This window comes from Epargyreus clarus, unplaced genomic scaffold (genome assembly GCF_041222505.1).
Source record: "Epargyreus clarus isolate Ecla_fem2 unplaced genomic scaffold, WU_Ecla_fem_2.2 ptg000004l, whole genome shotgun sequence".
NCBI lineage: Eukaryota > Metazoa > Arthropoda > Insecta > Lepidoptera > Hesperiidae > Epargyreus > Epargyreus clarus.
Genome location: NW_027332212.1, coordinates 15,250,260 through 15,269,439, shown reverse-complemented (window position 1 = coordinate 15,269,439; position 19,180 = coordinate 15,250,260). Strand labels below are relative to the sequence as shown.

General features: G+C 36.7%; 2 protein-coding genes across 2 annotated transcripts; one reads left to right on the top strand and one right to left on the bottom strand.

Moving 5' to 3' along the window:
• Positions 1-152: 152 nt before the first annotated feature.
• LOC140757678 (transmembrane protein 222) lies at positions 153-4,776 on the bottom strand. The gene is made up of 5 exons (XM_073093579.1): positions 4,677-4,776; positions 4,412-4,643; positions 3,935-4,145; positions 3,284-3,414; positions 153-3,051 (listed from the first exon to the last, which is right to left on the bottom strand). The coding sequence occupies exons 2-5, from the start codon at positions 4,543-4,545 to the stop codon at positions 2,973-2,975; spliced, it is 555 nt and encodes a 184-aa protein (XP_072949680.1). The 5' UTR covers positions 4,546-4,643; positions 4,677-4,776; the 3' UTR covers positions 153-2,972.
• Positions 4,777-4,968: 192 nt separating this feature from the next.
• SMC1 (structural maintenance of chromosomes 1) lies at positions 4,969-18,855 on the top strand. Its single transcript, XM_073093581.1, has 26 exons — positions 4,969-5,180; positions 5,544-5,664; positions 5,887-5,986; positions 6,123-6,271; positions 8,954-9,122; positions 9,300-9,512; positions 9,739-9,878; positions 10,040-10,148; positions 10,422-10,580; positions 10,843-10,950; positions 11,404-11,565; positions 12,457-12,668; positions 12,980-13,154; positions 13,515-13,769; positions 13,862-13,927; positions 14,177-14,310; positions 14,523-14,644; positions 15,140-15,321; positions 16,018-16,140; positions 16,342-16,451; positions 16,687-16,831; positions 17,063-17,167; positions 17,254-17,328; positions 17,591-17,769; positions 18,158-18,335; positions 18,706-18,855. The coding sequence occupies exons 1-26, from the start codon at positions 5,060-5,062 to the stop codon at positions 18,763-18,765; spliced, it is 3,672 nt and encodes a 1,223-aa protein (XP_072949682.1). The 5' UTR covers positions 4,969-5,059; the 3' UTR covers positions 18,766-18,855.
• The last annotated feature ends 325 nt before the right edge of the window (positions 18,856-19,180 follow it).

Here is a 19,180-nt window from a genome sequence, read left to right as displayed (position 1 = left end):
AGAAACGCCAGGACATAGTTATCGATCAGGTTGATTATGACTATCTGTGGCATAAGTATAAAAACGAAACACCCTTTGTCAGCTATCAATGTCAGTGTCATTTGTCATTGTTAAATGTGAAGTTGACTGTTGAACTTGGTTTTTGTTTATTAAATTTACTTTATTTAACGTCAATAACGTTATTATTGAGTACGCAAGTTACTACATAAATCACTTTGTGTCTTTATGTGATTAATTCAATTCAATCTATACTATTACTTGGAAATCATTACAATGTTTTCATCATTATTTGGAAAGCGAAAATCGTCTCCGGTGGAAGATGAGTCACCGCCAATACCAGGACCGAGACCGGACGACGGGTTTGTAATTGTGGATCGTTCGAACAACACCGGAGGACTGTATCCCAATGTGAGTGGTGTACAGATCCCGATGCGACCAGCACCTCTCGCTCCAGTTCCTAAGTTGAATATCGTCGACCAGACGTTCCACTACCTGCAAGGAGTGCCATTCACGATGTCTCGCGAGCTGCAAATGTCCAACAACAAGGACGCCTACGCGACGGAGATTGGGGACTTGCTAGCGTTTCTCTCCAACAAAATCAATTTGAGTAGCTATGAGTACGACTTCTCTGTTGAAAAGAGTGTTGTCAGTGAAATGTAAACAACTGTAGTATAATAACTTAAATTGAGTGATTATTCGTTTTGTCCAGGCAAACAGGATGTTAGTAGATTAAGTAATATAGTTTCCTTAATAATTTGTTAGTAGGACCATGTTAATCAAGATTGTGAGAATATTTCGCAGTACATTGAGGCATTTTTATATTGATCAACTACAATAACATCTTATATTAAAAGTTTCATGTGCTTCGCATTGTATAACTTATATATCTAGCTAGCTGAAAATTGAACTCGCTACTCTCTGAATGATTAAAGTTAAGTTAAAGTAAGTTTGCTGCACTAAAGAGACCGCCTTGGAACTTTTTCAAAAGGAATAAGTAATGTGACATTATTAAAATGATGGAATAAAATTAATTCTTCCAAAATATCACATGTCTATGGTGTGAAGGTTCTTGAGTTAAACATAACAATAGGTATAATGAAGATTATTAAATAATTATCATTAAATTAATCAGGCAGTTCTGTAATGCAATTTTAACGTGTACAGTCATGCAGTGATATTGTTGACTTATGTAATATAACAAGATGGTCCCATAGATCTAATGTATGTATAACTGTTAACATATTACAATATGGGAGATGTTCATATTCATCAATATAGCATAACTTCCTTTTCTTATTTTCAGTCTGTTATATGCTGTATATCATATTTTTCTGTCATTTTATATAATAATTAACATCATATTATTAATCATATGATATTATGTAAGTTGTAAGAATATTGAAATCTATAATATATATGGCAGCACTTAAAATATTACTTTGCCATATGTGAGTTATATCAGTGGTATAATAATTGTGTGGCTCTATATAAAATGTTCTTAGTAGATAAATAAAAAAGGGAAAAATAAAAAATAAACAACATGATCACATCAATAATATATTTTCTAGTGTAATTATTTTATGAATTTCAATATATAATCAGAAGTTTAAAATTTGTATATCTAAATTAAAGAAAGTCCTGAGGCAAATCACACTAAATTCTAGATGACACAAAATTCTTTATAAAAGAGTATTGTTAAAGACATCTAACAAGTTCAAGAAGATTATTATTCAATTGTATTCTTAGGTTTTTCAATTATATGGCAATATTGTGGCTACAATTGCCAATTTGGGAAATTATGAAGGATGTTTTTTATTCACTTTAATATGCATAAAATGTTATTTATCACCAGTGTTTGTAAATAACAATTTACACACCTTGGAGTCTTGATACTTTTATTAGTTTTTGCAACTAGCAGCAATTCTAAGCTGCTAAATCTGTGAGCATCAAATATTGTAAGAAAAGAAAAAAAACATATTTATATATTATATAACTTGTAAATATATGCTATATTCATAATTAAAGCAATACTATGATAAACAATAAAAAACATATATTTTTCTTTTATTTATTACACTGAACACTCATTGATAACAAACTAAAATAAAAACTAAGTAACAAATATATACACATTATTGTGTTGGTGGCTAAAATGGTTATTAAATACCCTACAATGAAAATTATCTCATTATAGGAGGTTCTATGAGGCAATAGTGAAATTCACTGGAATGTTTTTTGACAATTTTAAAAATTCTAAACATCTATTGAATTTACTCTCTTAATGGAAATATTTATAGACCCTTAGCATGTTTCTTAGAATTTATGAAAACATCTATCAAATAGAAGAAGCTAAACACTAGTGAGTTCCATCCATTATGCAACTATTAATTATTTTAAAGGACAAGGATTTGTCTAGGTGTATAGAAAAATAAAATCTTTTATATACAAAACCATGAGTTTTCCATTCATTTCATGATAATTATGATAGATGAATAATCTTTTGATTCTTTAGTTTCTATTGCAAGTAACTTTGTCATTTCAAAAAATTGCACTTTGAAAATTATACATCAATTTTTGTGATATTTGTTGAACATATGAACCAATAATTATATTGTATTCAGTAAATAAACAAATAATTCTGCATCCTTTTAATTATGGCAGGAATCATACATGAACAAATATCAGGTTTGTTCCAGGTAGAGGATAAGACTAAAATATGTAAAAAAACTGAAAAAGTTGAAATAGACTATCCAAAACTTATTTTTAAGTATAATTTAATCTTAATTATCCATATCTTATAGCAAGGAATATTCATTTATGCTTCCCATCTTTCAGTCGTAAAGAGAGCTAAAGAGCACTCACACCCTGAGAAACATTGCAGAAGATGGTTTCAACATCAAAAGTGTCACACGAAGCAGACAAGTATCTCATTCAGTCAGTTCATACACAATTGTTTCCAAAAATGTCCAGTTTTAGATCATTTTAGCTAAGCCACACAAAAATGCAACAATGATTATAAATGGCAGCCATGTCTTCAGGAAGGCACCAAATCTGAAAGAAAAACAAAATTATTATGATATAAAACTATATTTATAAAATCAATAATAAAAGAATTTATTAAAAACTACTCCATCTAGCTAGCTCATTTACACATATATTAAGTAACATATTGTTGTGAAATTATTTTGAATTTTTATTGATGTTTAATAAGAAACTGAATTTAATTATCGATAAATACATACAATGAAGTACTATACAACTAAACAAATAATGGTGAACGTACCCAACATATTTAGAATAGGGTATCATGTACAATGCCAATTTGACCATGTTCCAATTTTTGCAGCCATTGTAGCTCATGATGTTGAGAGCCTTTGCCACATGGGAGTGACAATTGTCGTAGAAAATGATATGCTGAAAGGAAACAAATAAGATGCTATATAATTTAATTAATTAATTAACAGACTATTAAAAATATTATTTGAGTACTTCACACATTTATATTTGTGTGAAGTTTTTACAGTAAATAACTTTGTCAACACCTGATGCTAATAATATGTAGTTTCGATTTTCCATTATGTAGCCCTTACATAAGAGAGATATTATATACTCAGCAGCAAAACAGTGCCGTATATTTTTATAAATTCCCTTATAAATCAATCGTTAATAAATGTAAAAAATAGTAAGGTCTATAAAATTTGATTAAATACAGGAAAAATTAAGGAAAAAATAACTAACTAACTTAAAATTCAGGAATTATACTGGATTAACTTTAGAAGCACCACCATCGGACCTATTACACAGCATTATCAAGAGTTACTGTGATCTGATTGAAATATGTGGCAATACTTAAGTCGGGCATTCTAACTACCTCCACAGAGGGTTTTGCAGGTCTGCATGCTAGATTTTGATACTAGAAAATGATATAACATACCATTCGTTTCTTATAACATTCTGAAGCTTCTGCTACAGCAGCGTCCCAGCCAGCTTGCCCATTTGTAGCCTTCTGTGGTGACAGTTGCCAGTACTTAGTAGGATTGCCAAATGCCATTAGATCCTCTGACACGAAGTATGGACCAGCAAAGTCTCTGATTACTCCACTTGAAGTGCAGATGCCCATATGGCCAAGGAAAGGAAATATCCATCTAAAATCAAAAAAGTGTTTAGAAAAACCTTTTTATCAGCTTACATAAAGTACTAGATAAAAAAAAAAGTTAATTTATGATAGAATGTGAAGCTTATTATTTGAATATTTGAAATAAATATCATTAGTAAAATATTTCCTGTCACGTTTGCCTTGTTTTTGTTGCTTGAAGGGTAATTTGTAAAAATAAAGCAAATTTATTTTCTCAGCTCACATAATATGCGTAGGTCTGTCGCTCGAGACCATGTTCTGTTGAACTCAACTTACGTGAGAACTGGGATCGGTGTCCACACGATGCAATATGGGTATCGCGCACGTTCATGGTCAATGGGATCCATTAGCACAGCTTGTTCACCATCAGGAAGGTCCAGGGGACTGCCGGGACTTTGGTCACCGTTCATACTGGCCAGGTTGCTTACACGAAGCGAGCCATACCCGCACACAGTAATAAATAAAGCACACTTATGTACGAATTATATTTATACAAACAGACTCACGCCTTCTCATATATTATTTTACTCTTTGCTCACGCCTAATGACAATTTTCACAATTTATAATAAAATCAGCTGTGTCAAATTGACATTTCAATAAAAATTACTCTTTTTAAATTTTTAATTATTGTGTGGTGTTACCTGTAATAACAGGAAAATTTCATGAGACAGCTTAATTTAATTTAGTTAAATTTGTACCATTTAAATAGCATACTGATATTAAAAGATGATTTCGCATTTTATTATTATTTTACATGTCTTAAATTTATGTCAAGGTATTCATGTTGGGTGACTGTGATATTTAAATTACCTGTCCCTTTGTATAATCTGTTGCTTGCTTATTGAAAAGTTTTGTTGGTGGACAATGTTTGGCGCTAAGGCGAAATGAGTTTCTTGTAGCCAAAGCCCAAAATCTGTGAATAAATGGTCAAAATGCCTGCGTTCTTAAAATATATAGACATGGAAAACTTCAAGTCCTACCGGGGGCAGCATCGGATAGGACCTCTGAAGTCGTTCACTGCTGTAGTGGGACCCAATGGCTCAGGTAAGTAGACTACAACATGTACAAAGATTTTTTTTAGTTTTGCAATAAACTCAGTCCATTAGATAATCTTAAACATAGCTAACACTATTCGTTTCGATGTTCACAATGTGAACAGTAGGAGCAGCAAGTTGCCGCTTTACAGCAGATACATTCATACATTCTTATTTGCTCTTGATAGCAACATGCACTTGCACAAAAATGGAACTCCGAAAAGACACTGAAACATTATTACTGTAAGTTCCGTATAATAACAAATTATCTGGTACAAGTCAGATATAGTTAAGGTTCTTTGAAGTAGGTACAGTTTTCCTGACACAGAAACCTCATAAATATGATTGAAGTACAGTCAAGTTTTCGTCGCAGGCAAGTCCAACTTCATGGACGCCGTAAGTTTCGTGATGGGTGAGAAGACATCCCTGCTGCGTGTGAAGCGGCTCAGTGACCTGATCCACGGAGCCTCCATCAACAAACCTGTTTCTAGAAGGTAAAGATTTTAATGCAGAGTAACACATTCTCCTATCCCTCTATGAGTACAGATATATCATTGAAAATGGAATTTTGTTTGGAAATTTCTTATTATTTTTTTGTTAATATGCAGGCACTTTTTTGAGATAATTTGATAATATTTTGCAAAACTATTATGTTGAAAAACTTGAATCACATATTATACCTATATGTGATTAAAATTGTAATAACTTATTTTCAGTGCTTCTGTCACAGCCACATTTATATTAGAAGACATGACTGAAAAGCAGTTTCAGAGGTCAGTCATCGGACAGTCTTCAGAACATAAAATTGATGGACAGGTATAACTTATTGATCTTTATTTTATCATATTTACAAACAAGAAACAATTGTTTTGACTAAACTTTGATACACAATGTTTCATTGTATTGGATGTTTTACCATAATAGTAGATAATTCAAAATTATGTATTTGCAGTCAGTATCAGTGAGCACCTATTTGGCGGAGCTGGAGAAGCTAGGGATCAATGTGAAGGCCAAGAATTTCTTGGTATTCCAAGGTGCAGTGGAGAGTATTGCAATGAAAAACCCCAAAGAAAGGACAGCACTGTTTGAAGAAATTAGTGGGTATGTGGTATTACTTAAAATTACTGGTTTCTATCATAACTTTCATTATATGTTTACTAATGGTACCATATTTATGAAAGTCATTACTTTATATTTATTTAGATGCATTTATATTTCATACGTAAATTTTACAATTCTTTTAGAATGGACTCTGAGTAGAAAACAGTAACTTTATAATGTATCAGTAAAAATATTGAATTACAATATTACTGCCAAAAAAAATGTGAGCCGTCACGGGACGCCTGGCAGATGTGAAACATCGACATTATTTTTTAAAAGTAATATGCAGAAAAGAACATATTGTGATAGGAACTAAATATGTCATAATGATAAAATAAAATGGCAATAAATGGCGTCGCATGGCGACGCGTCGCCACATCGTACACACTACTGCATATAGACTGTATATATATACCATCGTATAGCGTGGCGGCGCCACGGCATGCGTCGCCACGCCAGAAATCGGTTTTACGTGCGGCTATAGATGTTTCACATCAATAATTAACTAACTGATGAATTGATGGTGTGTCATAGTGTGATTTTGCTTTCCATGCAGGAGGCTGATCACTTTCACTCTCTAAATTATCACGGTCAGACATTTTATTATTAGAAAAATAATTTGTTTTCAAGCATTGATCTATAACCTGAAGTTACGCCGCAAGCGGGCAAAACTTGAAACATACAAAATACGTCAAGTGGTGTAAAACGAGTTAAAACGACTCCAGTCGCTCTCGCGCGGCGTAGTAATACACACTAATGTCACTGAACACGTTAAACGTCATTATTTTGAATTTTAAGCCTCAAAATGCCTTCTTGTGCAATGCGTAAATGCAAAAATTATGCTCGAAAAAGAAACAAGCTTCATGGAATCACCTATCACACGTAAATAAAGAGAAATTATTAAATTTTGTTTATTTTTCGTGTTCGATCCGCCATGATTACGTGAGTAACCAGAAAGAGACAAAGTATGTTTGTGTCAATGAAAGTGATAAAGACGCAAAATGCATGGTCATAGATCAACAGAACAGAAGTGACATTTTATTGAAGCTCACGATGTTCATATGTCGTATGTTATAGTTTAAGATCCCACTGCTTAATTTTTATATTAGTGTGTTTTTAGTCAAAATATAACTTTTTATAGTTTATTTTAATAAAATAAAAGCGATATATGGGAAATTCTGTATCCTAATCTCTAGGATACAGAATTTCCCATATACGATATACAATCTTTGTATAGCCAGAAATTAATCCTCAAAAAGACCACGGTAAGATTCGAATCTTATATATAAAATTCGCATGTCACGATGTTAGTTACTTTACTCCTGCGAAACGGCTTTACTGATTTTCATCAAAATTTATATGCATATTCAGTAAGTCTGAGAATTGGCTACTATCTATTTTTCATATCTCTTAAGTGATAAGGGTTGTTCACCCATAACATTTTTTTTATTTATATGGCAACACAATGTTTGCTGGGTCAGCTAGTACATAACATTTATAAAATGTACACAACTTTGCAATTAATGGTCGTGTGTAAAATAAAACTGAAAATAATAAACATAAATTAGTAAAGATACTTCGCCGCCTTGAAATTGAATGAAGCCACAAACGGTTTATTAGTAAGTTATTTTTTTTAATTCTTGACAAATAAAAACATTTTTAGAGAAAATTTACAAATAAATAACTAATACTGCGTAATTTACATAATAAATAAATAATTATTTCAAATATTTTAGGGACATTTTAGCACGGAGACGTGGCAAAACTTTTTTACGCAACTATTTCAATTCTCAAAACTGCGTACATTTTCTTGTTAGGAGTGAGTAATCTTTACTAATCTATGATAATAAATATAATCAATTTTTAAATCGTATATTTTAAACCAGTCGATACATCTGTATAGATACATTCTTTCAAATTATATATTTATATAATAATAATTTATTTAGTTAAACTGTACTATAACATTTCTACGTAAACGATGTACTAAAACTATTATCGACAGTTTTGGACATTTTTTACCTTCTGTTCCATTATTTCATTGTCTTTGACAAGCATGCGTATCAATGGGAAAACCACCATAAGTCCCGTTTTTAACGGGACAGTCCCTTTTTTCGATGCTTCGTGCCGTTGTCTCCGAAATGAACCGTTGCCATTGTCAATTAAGTAACAGTAAATATTATAATTATGAAAAAAACATGGGGTGCTCCATTTATCAGTTTTCATAAAGCGCCCCACATTTTTTGCACAATTATACTATTTACTTTTCCTTAAATGATTCCTAGATTGAAAATTATTTTCTACTTTTTAGTTAATTTTATCATAAAATCGTGTTTTTTATTATTTTTAACTATATTTTTTCAAGTAAAAAGTATTTGACATAAAAAAATCGATGTCCCGTTTTGACTGAAGTAATCATTGGTCACATATTCCATTGTCAATATTTACGTTATAGTTGTCTTTTTTTATCACATTGTTCTAATAGCTCTGTCCCTTATAGAACATTTGTCTATGTAGTTAAAGGTAAGCGTCGCCACGCCAGAAATCTTTTTTACGTGCGGCTATAGATGTTTCACATCAAAAACCAATATGGGAAAGGAAATAATTATTTAAAAATAAATTTTATTCTTTTAATAGGGTGACACATTTAATTTTTTTAAATATTACTGTATGTTTTCTCAGGTCTGGTGTCCTTAAGGAAGCATATGAAGCATGTCGCGCGGAGGTGAACCGCGCCGACGAGGAAGCCCAGTTCTCGTATCAGAAAAAGAAAGGTGTAGCTGCGGAGCGTAAGGAGGCCAAGTTTGAGAAGGAAGAAGCTGAGAAGTATACCAGATTGAAGGAGGAATTGGTAAGATACGATTGTGAATAGTGAATTACCCGAAACAAGCTATAAAAAATCTCTGTAACAAATGTTTAATTGTAGAATAAGGAAGTTACTTAAAAGAGATCTCTAAATTACATTTTGCCACTCTATAATTTTAATAAATAGCCATTATTGCTATAAAAATATTATTTTGTTTGTCAGCAACAACAAAAAGTGGAGCTCCAGTTATTCCACTTGTACCACAACGAGAAAGACATCCAGACAAATGAGGAAGAGCTGCAACACAAGCAGCAAGAGCTCACCAAGGTGGAGAACAAGCGGCAGAAAGCAGAAGATGCCTTGAAAGAAAAGAAAAAAGAGGCAGGCACCGCCCAGCGTGAAGTAGCCAAAATTGAACAGGAGATCAGAGAAGTGGTAAGGCCTTCAAAATTGGGCACATTATTGAAATTTAGACAAGTTCTTAAATTTTTTCTTTTCATATTTTTTAAATCACTCACGAATTATCAAAATATCGTGATATTAATCAAACCTATGTCATGAAACAAAATCACAAGATTTTTCTTAAAAAACAATAAGTTATGGACAATACAGTACAGTACAATCTAAAAGATTAAAGACCGAAATGTGCTTAATTCCATAGGAAGCTGAGGTGTCGAAGAAACGGCCGACATTCATCAAAGCAAAGGAGCGTGTGACGCACACTCAGAAAAAACTGGAGAGTGCTGTCAAGACTTTAGAACAAGCCAAGAAAGCTCACGAGGCACATCAGGCGGACATCAAGTATATAAGACATTTCCACATGGATCACAGTTATTTAATGAAAACGTTTTCTACTTTGAAACTCTACACAAGTCTTCTATAAAAATTGTGCAGTAAACTCAATTACATCATTGTTTAATAGTAATAATAATGTGTTAAAAGGATCCATATATTTTTACCAGGAAACTAGAGGATGAGCTCCGTGTAATCGAGGAGCAGAAGGCTGCGTGGGAGCAGACCATCGTCGGCACCAGCCACACTCGCGCCGACGTACATCTTGAGGAGGCTCAGGTTAGATACCCAGTCAAGATGAGTGAGGTGATATTTATTCAAATGCCTACTTATTAAAATGCAAATAAGTAAGTAAGTATAACATACCTTACAATATCCATTGTATATAATATAATTTTGTATAATTTATTACGAATACCAAAAAAAAAATACGACAAATTGTAACCTGACATTAACAATAATATTTTTTAGTAGGAGATAGATTGATTTTGTCTTTATAACATTTTCAAATAATAGCACCCATAAGTAACATCAGTTTGTTTCACATTCCAGATTCGTGAGTACGAGGAGCTAAAGATGGAGGCGTCCCGGCAGGCGGCGCGCTACCTGCAGGAGCTGGACTCCGTCAACCGCGAGCAGAAGGCCGACCAGGACCGCCTCGACAACGAGATGCGGCGCAAGGGCGAGGTCGAGAACAAACACAGGCAGAAGGTGGGAATGTTACCAAGCTTAGCTCAATGACTGTGGGCTCTGTAATAGGAATTTATCTTAATACACAAGTAATCATAAAATTGTAATGACAGTTATATATTTGGTATAGGAATTTAAGTAAACATACTAGTAGACGTTACCTTTTTTTATGTGCTTTTGTAATTTTAGGATATTCTTTGTATTAGGATGTTTATTGAGAAAATAATTAAAAAAATGTCTTCAATTTTTCTATATAAAATCTTTATTCTATGTTCTTCATTAGGGTCACGAACGAAATGAAGCTATGAAGCGGGTAGAGAAATTAAACGAGCACATCAAGAGTTCAGAGCAATCCCTAGAAGAACAGAAGCGGCTACGCGCCGAATTACAGGTATATTTGTACAAAATAGAACATATTCATTTTTTCTAGTAATATACAATAGATCTTAGGAACATTCTAGAAAATCTCTTATTTTTTTTACAAGATTAAACAATCATTGGAAATATGGGTTTTTAAAGACCAAGAATTATGCCAAAATATATATTACACCTTAAAGTTCATAGACACTGCTATATTAGAGTGTATCACATAAATTTGGTTTCTTAATTAAATCAAGCATCATTGTATAGTCCGCGCCAAACTGCTAGTACGCTCTGAAGTTGTCGCTAGCAGGTGTAGTCATACAATTTGCTATGGCGACGCGATTCATTTCTATATTCAGAGCGGACTAGCAGTTATACGCGAACTATACGCGTTTGACAATAACCCCATGCAAACCTGTCGTTTAATACGGTCATAGTTTCATGCTAGATTAGATAACTCAGAGATATCGTGTGTGTGCAGGCGGACGTGGGGTCGTGCCGCGGCAAGGCGGCGGCGCTGCAGTCGGCGCTGGAGGAGGTGGCGGCGCAGCTGGGCGACGCGCGCGTCGACAAGCACGAGGAGGCGCGCCGCCGCAAGAAGCAGGAGATCGTCGAGAACTTCAAGCGGGACATCCCCGGCGTGGTCAGTACCTGCTCCGACTGATCGTCCGGCTCGAAGGACCAATTTTGTTGATGAAGATTTCATACTTCCAGACGATGCGCGTTATTGTAGCCATACTATTTTTCTGACACTAGAATAGGGCTACGATATCACCTGCCTGTCGTAAGAGGCGACTAAAAGGGGGCTTCCGGGGTTGCCGGCGGGAAGAGTGGGAGCTCGAACCGTCCGGAGAGCAACCCCGGGAAGAACGGCGGCATGTGTAGTCGCATGCCGTCGTAAACACCAGGTGTGCGGGAGGAGCGTAAAGTGCTCCCCCCAGGGCAGAGCCCGACCGGGGCATCGCGCTCGGCGGACTCCGGTTGTGTTCCATCGGAGATCCCGGAGTTCTCCACCAAGCGCTGAGGACGGCCACCGGGGGGGTTTTAGTGCGGTAAAAATCCCACATAACTCGGCGTCGCTCCCACGTCGTCGGGTACCTTTTGAAGGTTTCCTCTCGAAAACAAAAAAAAAAGGTATAGTCCGCGCCAAACTGCTAGTCCGCTCTGAATATAGAAATGAGTCGCGTCGCAACAGCTAATTGTAGACATCAGCGTGATGAAGATAGCGTGACATAGCTGCGTTAGTGTGCCCTTACTGTTGTTACGGAGTATATGCTTGTGATTGTGTTCGACCTAATTGGCTTTCTGACTACACCTGCGCGCAACAACTTCAGAGCGGACTAGCAGTTTGGTTACACCAAAGTATTAACTAACCACTTTGAAATTTCGGCAAAAAAAATAAACCCGGCCTTGCGTTGCTTTCTGTAGAGGATATATAAAATAATCTCGATCATAAAATGAATCCTAGCACCGAAACAAAATTAGAAAAAAAGATACTTAGTTATTATCTCTTAATCTTATGTTATTGTTACAGTACGACCGCATGATAAACATGTGCCAACCGACGCACAAGCGCTACAACGTGGCCATCACGAAGGTGCTGGGCAAGTACATGGAGGCGATCGTGGTGGACACGGAGAAGACCGCGCGCCGCTGCATCCAGGTGCTGAAGGAGCGCATGCTGGAGCCCGAGACCTTCCTGCCGCTCGACTACATACAGGCTAAGCCGCTGCGGGAGAGGCTACGGTCCGTATCTATAAGATAACATTCCATAGTAACTATTATATTAATTAACATCGAAAAAAATCAGCAATTCGCAATATTAGTATCTTGAATGTGTTTATAGCCAGTATACATCTTGTAAATTTTTAGTCATATGTGTTCTTAAATGCGTTCAAAATATCAATATCCACGAGATGTTAAGTAGTTTTTGCATATCTGTCATAAATATACACTTGTATACCTTTGAACTTTTTTTTTTGCATTTTAAATGTAAAATTTCTCACCGTGTTCTTCTATTGAAACATGTGGTCATTAATTTCTAATATCTATTTTAGTGACATAAAGGAGCCGAAGAACGTGAAGCTGTTGTTCGACGTGCTGCGTTTCGAGCCGGCGGCCATCCACCGCGCGGTGCTGTTCGTCACCAACAACGCGCTGGTCTGCGAGACCCCCGAGGACGCCTCGCGCGTCGCCTACGACCTCGACCGCACCAAGAACAGCAGATACGATGTAAGAGAGCCCATCTCAGCTAGGACTGATTTTATCTGGGGTCGATGACCGTTGTCCACCATAGTAGCCACTGAGCATCAGATGAGCTCGCTAGTTTTTTAGTTCTGTATTATAAAAATGTACCACTACCACCTCTTTCATTCATGATGTACATTATATTGTGTTTTGTTGAGAGCTTTCATATTTACAATTAACAAGTCTTTATTGTCTCAACCTATTTTAGAACATTTATTAACAATTTTTCCCATGGCAATGGATATCAATCATGTGGAAAATATTGAATCGTAGTAAACATATATGTATTCCAAACAATAAACAAAGCATTCCTATTAAGCTAAGTATTTACCGTTTTATGTTTAGGCTTTGGCGTTAGATGGTACGTTCTACCAGAAATCTGGCATCATCTCCGGCGGTTCTCTAGACTTGGCGCGGAAGGCCAAGCGGTGGGACGAAAAGCACTTATCACAGCTTAAGGCCAAGAAGGAAAAACTAACGGAAGAACTTCGGGAATCGATGAAGAAATCTCGAAAGGAATCCGAGTTGACAACCGTAGACTCACAGATCCGCGGTCTCGAATCTCGACTCAAATACGCTCTCACTGACAGGGATACCACTGTATGTACTCATCTCATATACCTAATTTATGATTTTTATTTATTTGTTTATAAATCTGTGAAAGAAATTATCTAATATATATACTTTTGCAGTTGAAACAAATCAAGGCCCTTGATGCAGAAATAGCGGAGTTCGAGCGCAAGATTGATATGTTTGGGGTAAGTTTACAATTTGAATAAACAATTTTAATTACCCTTAAAGTATAGTTGAAAACAAGTGATTTTTTATAAATAATTTTCATTATAAACATGCGAATATTGATTGCAAAACATTACCGTAAAAAGGATAATATTATGTGATGTGCGAATATTGTCAAAATCTTCTGGTGGTGCTATGTTTTACGATATCCATCTTTAAGTCGTCAATACCCAGTCATAGTTTAATAGTTAACTTTTTTATATCTGTAGCCTCAAGTGGAGGAGATAGAGCGCACGATCCACGCGCGCGACCTGAAGATCCAGGAGATCAAGGAGAACATGAATAACGTGGAGGACGTCGTGTTCCGAGGCTTCTGCCGGGACATCGGCGTCGCCAACATACGGTCAGTTTGCATATATACAGTAGCCATTAGTACTGCTGGCAACTTACTTGATTAGATTTGATATAGATTTACTTTGATTTGATATAGACTACAGTTTTTTTGGCTATTATAATTTACATAGAAATTTAAGATTAGCATAAATATTGTTTTTTCCGTGACCTACAATATTTTTGTAGTTGTCCTAATACTACAATATTTTGAACATTTTGCAGGCAATACGAAGAGCGTGAGTTGCGCGCCCAGCAAGAGCGCGCCAAGCGGCGCATGGAGTTCGAAGCGCAGATAGATCGTATCGCTTCTAACCTAGAGTTTGAGAGATCAAGAGACACTCAGAGTAAGTAGCTAACTTTGTTTTGATTTGTAGATAGTTTTTGTTTTGACTTTTCAATACATTATTGTATACGTAGGGTACGTTTATTGTGTTGTTATTTATTTTTTTAATATTTAGGAGTACTGTATTATATAACGCAGTAGTTAAGGTTGCTAAATGGTGTTACATAAGTAGTACTAAATTTAGTGAAATAAGATATTGGCCTACATTCGTTTTAGTGCTTTTAATGCATTTCGCAAGAAGTTACACCTTGTTCGTTTTCAAGCAGAACCTTTTGCTAATACTGGTATAGTCCGCGTAAAACTGCTAGACCGCTCTGAATATAGAAATGAATCGCGTCGCCATAGCAAATTGTATGACTACACCTGCTCATAAAAACTTCGCGCGGACTATACTATTTCTTTATACTCGTATCAAGAAGAATTGTTACACAAACGGTGGTTCGAGGTATGGTGGGTTTGGTACGATGTGTGTGACCGTGCGTGTCGGTGCTTGCAGAGAACGTGACGCGGTGGGAGCGCACGGTGCAGGACGGCGAGGACGAGCTGGAGGCGGGGCGGCAGGCGGAGGCCAAGCAGCGGCAGGACATCGACCGCGAGCTGCGCCGCGCCGACGCGCTGAAGGCCGAGCGCGCCGCCGCACGAGCGCGCCTCGACGCCGCGGACGACGCCGTCACCGCTGTTAGTAACACGACACATCGATATATTTACATTTTGAATCAGAAACGAAAAAAACGTTCTATACTTTTTTAAGACGGTAGAACCCTTTGTGGTTCGACTCCGGCGACACCACCGCCATATCTATTTCTGTCTCATAACAGCAGTGTTACGCGCTGCTGCGTTCTGGTATGAAGGGTGTGGTAAGGGAGACATACTTTTCATTCCAGTTTAGTCCTCAGGGTTAGCGGCGCATCGTAGCCGACCTCAGGTAGGAGATATTCCTATGTGGGGTTGATTATAGATGTCCATGGGCGGCAGTAGCCACTTACCATCAGCATGCTCGTCTGCTACTCCTATATTATAAAAAAATAATTACAATGTACACATACATATACATTTTATATTTATAACGTGCATTACTATACTTAGTCAACCTTTTTTTACTTCTTCATTATTTAATTTGATGCGAAAAACAATATAATTTTAAATATTAAAACTCAATACAGCATCCATATGTTGATTTGTCATTTTACACGAAATGTTTTTTTCTTTAAATATGGAGCTTCTTTTGTCGCTTCTTTTCTATAAAGGAACACCTTGTGTAGTAATGGTAGGTCACTGATGTTAAAAAAAAATTAAGAAATCTACTTTGAATGTTCTGGTGCCCTTTTTATCATTGAAAGTAGAGAATAATGAAGTTTTCTAAACTCCCTGCAGGCACGTAAGGAAGTGGCGAACATCACGAAGGACATCCAGTCGGTGCAGAAGCAGATCGCCAGCATCGAGGCGCGCATCGAGAGCCGCCGCTCCGACCGACACAACATCCTCCGCCAGTGCAAGGTTATTACACCCTGTAACCTTAATACACTATTGATAAAAATTCTAAAAATTAAGAGAAAAATATGTCTTTTACTTATAACAGTACTCTGATTCAGTATTTTGTGACCCGAATACCGTATTAACTTTACAAATAATACCAATTAACGATTTTCCATACATATGACGTATCCATAATTATATTAATTATCAATTTGTATATAGATTGACGACATTATAATTCCACTGCTGGAGGGCAACCTGGACGACACAGCGGAGGGCGAATCAGAGCCCTCCTCGATGTCCACCACGCAACAGTATCAGCGAGAGTCCAGGTAAGTTTTGTTTCACCAAACTGTAACTCATTTTGCACTTGATAGCTGCGACTACAAGTGTTCATTAATTATCGGTGTATTGTGGTTGTAGTAACCTTTGGCTTAAGAATGTTAACATCGTCATATTTATCTTGAGTAACAAGAGACTCTTTTAGGCCACCTTAACGCACGTGTTCCCATCACGTTACATTATGGCATACACTTGGTGAGTGTATAAGATACGTGTTGTGTGCAGGATCCGCGTGGACTACCGGCGGCTGCCGGAGGCGCTGAAGGAGCTGGAGGAGGCGGACGAGATCAAGCGCAAGGCAGACAAGCTGCAGAAGGCCATCAACTCGCTGCAGAACACCGTCGACAAGATACAGGCGCCCAACATGCGGGTACGCTTCCCGCTTATGTTTCATGTTGCAATAGAAAATTACAACTCTAAGATGGAATGATCTTTGACACAGTAACTTAGGAGCTTCTTCTATCCTTTTTATGTCACGCCACGCGCGTCCTACCCACCCACATAAACCCGTGAGAAACTCGTAAGTTTTTCGTGGTGTGCGATCCGTGAGCGTATGTAGCGTGGAAATAGCGTGATATTACATATTATGTTCATGTTTCAGGCAATGCAAAAATTAAATGAAGTAAGAGAGAAGGTGAATGCAACTAACGAAGCCTTCGTCGCGGCGCGTAAGCGGGCACACAAAGCAAAATTAGCTTTTGAAAAGGTATATTTATTGTCGTAATAAAATTAATTTTAATGTGTTTTGTAAAGCAAAAAACGTGATTCAGTAATTCAATATATGTTCCGCAGGTGAAAAAGGAGCGTCACGACAAGTTCATAGACTGCTTCGAACACGTGGCCAACGAAATTGACGCTATTTATAAGGTAAGTAATTGATACACTTTACACTTGTAACTTGAGGATACTATTTCAATCTCGTCATTTATATACATTTCTTAGCGTATAAGCTGTATGGCAGCCATCAATGAATGTTACAAGACTAATTAATAGTGGCATGAGAATACTAACTTCACACGAATAAACAAATGCGTCTTCAGTTAGTCTGAACTGTTATCTATATTTTACTTTTCATCTAAACACAGTTAGTAAAACATTCTGTTGTACTTTATTCTCCGTGTGTTTGCAGGCACTGGCCATGAACCAGTCGGCGCAGGCGTTCCTCGGGCCTGAGAACCCCGAGGAGCCGTACCTGGACGGCATCAACTACAACTGCGTGGCGCCCGGCAAGCGCTTCCAGCCCATGTCCAACCTCTCCGGTGGAGAGAAGACCGTGGCCGCGCTCGCTCTACTATTCGCCATTCACAGGTATGTAGTAAGGTCACTTAGTATGTAGTAAAATATTATTTAAACATATTTTGAAAATGGTAGACAGACCCCTTTGTGATTCGATTTCGGCGGCTTCACCGCCACCCTTATTTCTACCTTATACCAGCAGTGGGCATACTATCCGGGGTGTTGCAGCTTAGTCCTCAGGTATAGCGGCGCATCTGTGGTCGACCTCACGTAGGAATATCTAATCCTATCTGGGGTTGATCACAGATGTACATGGGCGGCAGTAGCCGTTTACCATCAGGTGGACTGCATGCTTGTCTGCTATGTTATAAAACTATGTATTCCATGATTTTTTTAATGCTGGTTGGTAGCTCTATCATTGATGGGTTGATGTTTTACATTTTAATACCATAATTCGTAGCTACCAGCCGGCGCCGTTCTTCTTGCTGGACGAGATCGACGCGGCGCTGGACAACACCAACATCGGCAAGGTGGCCTCGTACATCCGCTCCAAGAAGGGCAGTCTCCAGACCATCGTCATCTCGCTCAAGGAGGAGTTCTACGGATGCGCCGATGCGCTCATCGGCATCTGCTCAGAGGTATTTTTATCCAATTTTTACCATGCTAATTAATTTAACAATCAGTGAGCATATTGCGGGCGTATTCACTTTTTATGGTTCTGTATTCCAAAGGATAAAATCGGAACCCTATTACTAAGCCTCCACTGTCTGTCCGTCTGTCACAGGGCTCTATCTTCTGAATCGTATTAAATAGACTATTGAAATTTTTACAGAGTATGTGTAAAAGTGTCGCTATAGTAAATACTAAAAATAAAAAAGATTTGAGGTACGGAATCCTCCATGTTCACCTTGCACTTGGCCAATTATTTTAAATTGTAGGTTATTAATGCCTCTCACCCACAAAAGCTTGTAATTTGTACAGTAATATTTGTAACTTTCCCATTTCCAGCCGGCCGACTGCCTCGTGAGCGACGTCATCACGCTCAGCCTGGAGAGCTACCACGACTAGACGGTGCCTTCATTATTATATTCAGATTCCCATTATTTACATTTTAAAATGTTTTCTAAGTGTTAAGTTATAACAATGTCTATGGATTAATATCGTTTTTTTATTTTTCTCCTCGAATATATGTTCAGACTGAAACAATCATCACTCAGCCATGATGTATTTAATATATAGTAATAAATGGTTTTGTAGAAGTACGTTTAGCAAGTAGTATACTTGGAAAATATACATTCGGTTTTAAAAAAATATTTTCTTATATAACAAGTTTGATTATTTACTGTTCCTTAAATCAGTAACTATTTTCATTACAAAAATTAAAAGTAAACAAAATATTTTATATCGACCTCTTTATTTACAATAAAATATAATCTATATTACAATACGGATAAACTATTCTATGTATAACAGGTAAGCGCCA